The following is an 8,859-nucleotide window of genomic DNA, read 5'->3' as shown; positions in this document are numbered from 1 at the left end:
GGGCAAAGGTATACTATTTGGACGCAGCTCACCGCCCGCTGGTGTAAGCTTGTTGCACCCTTAAAAAAAAAAAAAAAAAAAAAAAATATATATATATATATATATATATATATATATATATATATATATATATACATTACATTTATACACACACACACGCTCGTAGCGCAGTGGTAGAGTTCCTGGCTGCCACTACGGCGGTCCGGGTTCGAATCCAGCCCAGGGCTGAAATAATTTCAGTATCGCTGTGCTGCGGGTCGTTACTCCAAATCTCGCGGGGGGTGGGGAGTTGGGTGTGTATGTGCGTGTAAGGTCACAGCATTACCCATAGATCGGTCATATACGAGCTCTGAGCTCTCTTCCGGGAGGGAAATAGCTATCGATCACGAATCCAACACGTGGTCCAAGACCATGGTGAATCACACATACACACATATATATACCTTGTATATAAACCACCCTTCCCTGCCGGATGGTAATTTTTCTTGTATTCAATCTGCCGGCGGGCGATTTTATTCATCATTGAAAAGATACCCCCACCCCACCCCCAAGGAGGAGGTGACATGTTGAGGACAACGTATTATTTGAGCGCTCTGTTTGTGGACTTTAAAAAGGTCTTTGAGCAAGTCCCTTTGACCCTTCTCCTCTTTCTACCCCTCCTTCTCCTCCTCCTCCTCTTCCTGGACTTTTCAGATGCATTTGAACAGATTCCCTTTTCGCGGGACTAATTAGGGAAATCGAGGCCAAGTGGAAAGGGTCTGAAAACTTCAGGCGGACTGAAGCCAGGCCGGGAGTACTAATGCAATAACCATTTCTGATCATTCGTTTAGAAAAAAATCTGCATTTATTTGTGTATTTACTTGTGTATTTATTTACTTGTTTATTTGTTGTTGTTTTTTTCTTGCAGGAAAGTATCAGATAGCCAATTGGACTTCTTCAGAATGTTAGACGAAAAAATAGAAAATGTAAGTATTTATGTTCTTCATTTCCTGTTTCCTTTCATCTCCCTTCCCCCTCAGGTCTTCTCTCATCCTTCCTCTCTCTTTTCTTCCCTCTCATCCTCTTTATTTTCATCAACACAAATAAAACGAAACAAAATAGAATAAGAATAATTGTCTAAAGGATGTCAAGAAGTATAGCTTTCCATATAGATACATTACATCCTAGAATAGTTTAAAGCTAATATTGCCTAACTTGGGTCCATGACCTATTTCAAAACTAGATATGATAGTCTGAGACAAATAGAAGTGATTTTACAAATATGATTCCTTTCATGTATAAAACAGGTAAACACACGTATACTCATACACACACACACACACACACACACACACACACACACACACACAGAGAGAGAGAGAGAGAGAGAGAGAGACAGACACATAAATACACACGCATGGAAGGAAAATGAGGGTAGTGCTCAGAGAAATGAGTTCAGCTTGGGAGGAGGTGATCAGTGGAGTTCCACAGGGATCAGTATTGGATCCAATAATGTTTGCTATTTATGTGAATGACATGGATGAAGATGTGGAATATTACATGAGCTTCTTTACAGACGACGCTAAATTGCTGAGGGAAGTGAATACTGAAACGGATTGTGAATCACTGATGAGAGACCTGAGCAAAGTTTGGAAATGGAGTCAGAAGTGAGAAGTAGACCTCAACATCAAGAAAGGTAGCATAATGGAATTCGGAAAAAGTAAAAGAATATATATATCAGGATAATATAGAATCGAAAGAAAGGAAGTAAAGAAAGTGGGATCTGAAAAAGACCAGGAAGTAATTATCAGAAATGCCATGTGCCCTGATAAACAGATAAACAAAATTGCTGGAGATTCCTACTACTTCCTAAGATCAATGAAGGTGGTTTTTACATATCTGGACGAAGAAATGGTAAAAAAAAAATACTAATCACACTAATAAGGTCTAGACTGGAGTATGCTGCGACACTATGGTCACCCAGTACCAAAAAAGAATATAAAGAAGATTGAACGAACCCAGAGAGCAACCACGAAAATGGCCCCAACACTTTCAAACCTGTTATATGAGGAGAGATTGTCAAAACTGAAGTTACCGACTTTGGAACAAAGAAGAGAGAGAGGCGACCTACTGACCATCTACAGAATCATGGAAGGCATGGAAGCCCTTGATAGAGAGGACTTACTAAATTGGGATAAAAGAAATACAAGGGAACATGAAAAGAAACTCAAAAAGGACAGTTATAGAAGAAACCTGAAAAAAAGTTTTCCACACAGAGCGGTGGATGTATGGAACAAACTGGACGAAACAATAGTGTGTGCAAAAACTATATACAGATTAAAGAGCAAACTAGACACTGCGAGATACAAAGACGGGACATCACGAGCATAGCTCCCCTTCCCGTAAAATACAGCTAGGTACACACACACACACACACACACACACGACCTAGGTTGACCTCGAATTGATGTGTTGTTGTTTCAGGGCCCCGACTACGAGTCCGAGGACGAGGAGTTCTCGAGGCGCCGCCGGCTGGAGGAGTACGCGCGGCAGTGGGACCACATGACGCGGTCTCGGCCGCCCTCGCTCATCACGGACCGCGCGCCCTACGCACAGTACGTCCCCCCGAGTGATCTCACTTCCCGCGTCGTCGTCGTTGTTGTTATTATAATTGTTATTGTTGTTGTTATTATTATTGTTATTATTAATATTATTATGTTGTTATTATTTGTATTATTATTATTAGTCATCGTCAATCATCATCACGTACTGTTATTAGTAATAGTAGTAGTTGTATAATTGGTCTGTGTGTGTATGTTTTCGCCATTCCCTTAGTAACATTTGTTCGCGTTCCAGTTCCCCGACGGGTCTCCTGAGCGAGGACTCGAGCGACGAAGGGGACGACGACGACGACGACGAAGACGACGACGACGACGAGGACGAGCTGAGCGAGCCGGAGTGCATCCCCGACGAGGCCGTCCGGGAGCAGTACATGTTCATGGGGAACCTGTACACGCTGACACGGATCCGCAACGACCTGGACAACATCGAGATGCCCCACGTCGACGTCGCCAGCGTCCCCAACGAGGTCCTCCTCCACGAGTCGGCCTCGACGGCCAAGGCCAACGGGTCGGCACATCTCGCGGGCCCACAAGGGAGTACCGACCCTCCCATCATGCCCCCGGCACCCGTGCATGTCGGCTCGGGGAACCCGACGACGAATACCGACGGAGGCGTGGGTGAACGGGTAGGAGGGGGCGGCGCCCAGCGCCAGTCCTCCCGTCCTTCCTCGCGCCCCGCCTCCCTCATCCTCCGGTCTGTCTTCCCAACCGACGTTTCCCCACCTGTCGGGGACACGCCCTGAGGCAACTCAGGCGTGAGAGTGCGTGTGCGTATGTCGTCGCGTTGTTGACCACAGGACCCAGCGCCCGGGGCGAATCTAAACCCATCCACTTCAATGCAGTGGTGTACTTGATCAGCTTGATTCAGGCTAACACCAGACGAGTGGACTGCATATGGGACCTGAATAGACTGAAGTAGCCCAATAGTCTGACGACAACCAGAATAACGTGTATAAAGTCCGCCCCTGTATTGAAGGGGGCTGTTAATGTGGCCACACCACCCATGTGTAGAACACTTTCCTTGACCTGACCTGACCTACAGTTCACTTCTGTCGATGACCTATATTCTGTTTCTTCGTAGAAACCTATTTGGGATATAAAGTTATTTTCCTGACATAATTCCTACAACTCTGCGATTAAATTTTGTCCTGCTGGCAGCAGACGATTTTTACTCGAATGAAGACTCGATTTGGGAGAATACCAGGTCTTGATCCACTGTGACTCACATTTCTCCAGATCCATGCCTCAATTGAATCAAACTATCTGGCATCAGCTGTAACACAGTCTATAAGAGTGTCATTGGGTTGGGTGGAAGAAATAGACCATTATTTGCAACTGTTTGTCAAATGCCTTAGAGTAATGCTAAGGTGCCATTAGTAAGGTGGTCTTTATTTGTTACGCTTACATGATACAGCTTTACTTAAAATGAAACAAACACTGATGTCATGCAGTGTTCTTGAATATTCAAGCATTCAGTTCTCTGCTTTAGTTCTCTTGTTTTCCTTCACCTCTGTCATCTTGGTCAGCCATTTACATGCATCACGATGTCAGACAGTGTTCTAACTGTAAGAGATGATAGGTCCTTGTTTAGACCCAATCACAGTCTCATCTATCTCATCAGATGTAGGACAAGGCTTTGAAAGTGAACTGATCTTGTAATGTCTACTGTACTAGTCCCTTTACAGTTATTATTTTCATTAATTCCACAAAATTTTATTTATTAGTTCAGATGTTTTTTTTCAATCAAACAGATGCATTTTTGTACTATCTCCAATTAGTTGAGTACAAATAGCAACACTTGTTATTGATGGGACCTTTCATTGGCAAAATAAAATCATCTGAATGTTGAATATAATCTGTTCAGCAGTTATCAGGCTTTAACAAATCCTCTTCTAGTTTAACTAAAATTTGTTAAGATTAGCCAAACCTCTCACAGATTTATTTGAGCAATTTAGATTTTTATATAATTTTATCACTTAGTTGAGTGCTTCATCCTGGTTAGGGGATTGAGTACTAGCCCACAGGGTTGCACTCCATTTGACAGGTGAATAAGATTAGAGTAGGTAGTAATGATAAGAAATGAAAATATATATATAATCCAGTAGCATTTACTGAAATTCGTAAATTATAATGAACAGAAAATTGCAGTGTGAATAAGATTTATTTGGAATGTGTTTTGAAATTATAAAGTCAATTGTTTTGCCACATCAAGACTTTTGGCATTCCCCTACATATTCAGTTCCTCTGAGATATCATGCTACTCTGAGAATTGAGCTTTCTGGGTTGTTCAACCCATTCAACCCTATGACATACTCTAAAGATATTGTTCTGGCTCATACAAAATTATTCAATTCAACTGAGGTGCAGGTGAAAGGAAATGGGAGGGTTCTGAAATGGCACGGGCCATGCTCTTTCTTTTTATTTTGAGTCTTCAATGCAACGCTGACACCAATTTCACATTTCTTCCCTGAGAGATCTATGGGAGGATCCAAGGATCATTGCCAGTCACCATGGGGCTGTGGGTTTCCACTTAGTGATACTTGAGGTGATAATTATCATTTATATGAGTGTGGTCTTTGATACTGCCAAGTTAAAACACACAACCTCATCATAAATAAAACCCACTCACCTCATAAGGTGTCCAAGATCTCTACCAACTTCAACTGTTTCCGCCACCTTTTTACACATGGAGTGCTGACAACTGCTCCCCTTCTCCTACCACTACAAGCTGGTGACATATAAACAGTCCCACTCTAATATGATGCAGACATCAGTTCAAAGTCCCAGAGGGATCGATGGGAGGGCTCTAGGATCATTGCCAGCTGCTACAGGGCTGCAGGTTTCCAGTTGGTGAAACTCAAGGCAATTATTGGACTGAGATATATATATAGTGAGACAGAATATATATGTCAAAAAAAGCTGTAAGATTTTTGTGCCAAGTCATAAGAAGTCATCAAATTTCATAGTTTGATATTTGTAGACACCATCTCATGCCTACTCCCGTGTTCTCCCTCCGTACTGGGGCACCCAAGCTTATCCTGTTTTATCAGAGGTCTTGTATGTTCCCTTCTCATCTTTCATTGTACCCTGTATTCCCTTGAAGCAACTTGGCTACAGAAGTCCCTTGGTGAAAGCCAGCTACTGATATGCTCACCTCCTTGGCCTAACTACCACTACTGAGCCCAAAACAATAGACACAGTTGATTATCATAATTGACAAGTGTCCACCACTTCAGATTCAGAAGTGGAAAGTTCAGTTGTGGTAGTTCTAAGAAAAGGGAGGTGAATAAAGTGAAGTAGTTGGTCATGTCTTGGTACAGTAGCTACCTTATGTTCCTCTTTGCTTTCCTTCCTTCCCTCTTTTTTGATAACCTTGAATTAATCCAGATGATAAGAAAATAGTAGCAGCCCTGAAGGTAACCTTGAAGAAAGTGGAAAAAAGTTACATAAAAGGTTGTGAAGTGATTGGATGTTGTGGAGAAGTGATAATAGAAAAAAAATTAACTAGACAATCTCAAAAGGATCTGTTTAAGTTAAAGTCCTCTCCTTGAAGAGTAAATGAGAGCTCTGAAACTGCTAGTGGTAGAAGACTTTGGAGTGTTGCACAATGTTGATAATACTAGAGCTGTTTATAAACTAACAGAGAAATAATGTTTCATTCTGGTTGAGAGAAACAAGTTGCAAATGGTGATGGTGATGACTGATGACATTTAGCATTTCATGTATACATACAGGTATGTAACAAGTGAGGTCAGCAACATGCCTGGGCCTTGCTGACAGTGTGCTGACCATAGGGCTGTCATGATATGCGTACCAGATACAGAACCACATGGCTTACTCATGACAGGCCCCGCCACAAGGTCCTCACAACACAAACCCCGTCATTATTGTATCATCTATAGTGCTAATAGGTCCTTATGACTTGTCACACCCAGACAGTGACATAACAGCTGTGCTCCAATCTCCATGACATTCTCAAGTGGTAAAATGTCAATTTCAGACATAGTGTCAACAGACCTATACAACCCCAAAACAAAGGGTGTGAATGGACCTGTCAGTCCTCTTGTCTTGGGTCCTTTAGGTTTCCTAGTAGTCTTCACAGCAGATGAGGGGAGAAACAAGGGGAAATACTGTTAATATATATACAGTACAAGTCTTAAAGCATTCCTCCCTAGTGAAGGAAGGCAACTTGTGGGTAGCCTACTGGATTGACTGCGGGACTCGTTCATGGTGAAAACTCGGCAAGTCAATCCTAGTCATGGTGAGAATTAAGCATGAGCATCCTTCAGGTGCCCCCTCTAGTCTCATGTGTGACTTCTCGAGTGTATGCGTCTGCTGTGTGTACCAGAGTGTGTGCTCGGGGAGGATGTACAACAACCTCAGTTTGTGTGAGTGTAGGTGCACAAGCACATACTTATGCTTGTGTATAGAATTAATGTACATGATAAAGTGTAACATGTATACACAAAAGGGGCAGTGTCACCTCAGGACCTGTAGGGTTGGTTATGGTACTGCTGATGCAATCAAGTGACTCAAGCCTTGACCACTAATTAAGATACTTTGTGCCACACAGTTTTGTAAAGGGTGCCCATTGTGTTTAGAAAATAAGTCTGAGCTTCAATAGGATGAATACATGTATGTATGCTCCCATAGCCTAGCATTGTGTGCATTCAGGTGGATATGTGTCAGTGTATACATGTATTGTATACATATGTGTTTATATGGAGATGTGAGTGAACTGAAGTTAAGTCCCATGGTTTGTGATTACCTTCTGTAGTATTGATGTGGATCCCCTGACCCACTTGTTTCTTCAGTTATTTTGATTACTCTGCCATATGTTCATGAAAATGTAAATGAGGCAGGTCATTTGATTCCAGATAATCACTTTATATCCATAAATGGCGTACCAATTCACTGGGAGGTATAACCAGCTGCAGAGGGAGAAGGAACCCCATGCTTTTGTATTATGCTGACATATCATGACTGTTGTGTTGCTTGATCAAACCTCCTGTCACAAGGTAAAGGGGACAATGTGGACTTTTTACCAAAGTGGTCAGTTTGCGTTCATGAGTTTGTTCAATTGCTGGGGACTGGGTCACAATTTTGCTGTGTCTAGAGTCTTGAGACAGGTTTTACAGAGGTACGTTATTATCTTGAGCATAAAAATTGTTTCCTTGCAGGTTCCTCCTAAAGTGTGTCAAATTATTTTGGAGAAAATGTGGTAAATGTTAGCAAAATATAGTGATTTAGGCTGTAGAAGAATGATTGCCACCCTGTAGAGGTGATTATATAAATATGTGATCCAGGAGTGGTGTAGTTGATTGAAGATAAACTGCCTTGTTTCTGCTTTCATTGTGATGAAATGTTCTAAATCTTCTTCCCAAACTTTCCTCCCCTCCCTGAAATTAGTTGTCTATATTGGAAAGTTTGACAGAATGAATATATTCATCTAAATATTCCAGATATTTTTAGTGTTATCATTGTTGGACTAAACGTTTTAGTTTGTACAGATGAAAGATATATGGATCTGAAGTGTTATACATAGAGCCAATATAAAATTGCTGCTTTAAGAATGTTATTTTAAGAATCTTATTATTTAAAGATATGAAATGTAATTTTCATGCCCTATGATACAACCCAAAATCTGTTCTAATACCATTGTGAAACAAGATGATTTAATTTATATAGAAGTAAGACATAGCAGAAGAGTGAGAATTTGTTGAGGCTTTCATAAATATTTTAAACAAAACATGCCATAATGCAGGACTGTGCTAAGCAATCGTCTTGGCACCTGTGTGGGGGATGGGTATTTGTGTAACTGCTGATTTCAGAAATGAATGTTTTCTGCAGGAGGGCTTTGCTAATCTTAAATAAGGACAAGTGATTGAAAATGCATGTTGTTATAGCTTCCGTTTGCCTTCTTAGTACATGCCTTATCTGTTTCATCATCATTTGCCATAATCTGTCTCAAAAGACATGCTTCAGGTCTTTTTCATATTTGAACATCAAGAAGGAGTTCAATCTAGATCAGTTTTATTTCTTCATCCCAACATTTAGTTATAAGCTCTCTGTTCTATTGTTTCTTCACATTTGATATACGAGAAACAAAACATGTGAACTTCCATTCTTCCATTATCCATTCCCCCTCACAGCTGCCACAGTTTGCTTCACATTCCTGTGAGATGATTATATATAAACCGGTTTTGCTGTGGCACTGGGGCAGAGCCAAGTTTGAAACATAGTCTCAAGGGACTTCAGC

The 8,859-nt window shown here is 41.4% G+C and overlaps 1 protein-coding gene across 4 annotated transcripts in view; it reads left to right on the top strand.

The window, feature by feature from the left end:
* LOC143020984 (uncharacterized) overlaps window positions 1-8,623 on the top strand; it is a 224,326-nt gene extending 215,703 nt beyond the window's left edge. For all 4 annotated transcript variants that reach the window (XM_076178046.1, XM_076178045.1, XM_076178047.1 and 1 more), the window contains 3 exons: window positions 908-965; window positions 2,464-2,594; window positions 2,836-8,623. In XM_076178046.1, the coding sequence (XP_076034161.1) occupies window positions 908-965; window positions 2,464-2,594; window positions 2,836-3,343 (697 nt within the window). In that variant the 3' untranslated portion in view covers window positions 3,344-8,623. The remainder of the gene's footprint in view (window positions 1-907; window positions 966-2,463; window positions 2,595-2,835) is intronic.
* Window positions 8,624-8,859: the final 236 nt, after the last annotated feature.

This window comes from Oratosquilla oratoria, chromosome 41 (genome assembly GCF_046742065.1).
Source record: "Oratosquilla oratoria isolate Oo_2021 chromosome 41, ASM4674206v1, whole genome shotgun sequence".
Classification (NCBI taxonomy): Eukaryota; Metazoa; Arthropoda; class Malacostraca; order Stomatopoda; family Squillidae; genus Oratosquilla; species Oratosquilla oratoria.
The sequence above is the reverse complement of the archived record's forward strand: the minus strand, read 5'-3'. Positions and strand labels throughout refer to the sequence as shown.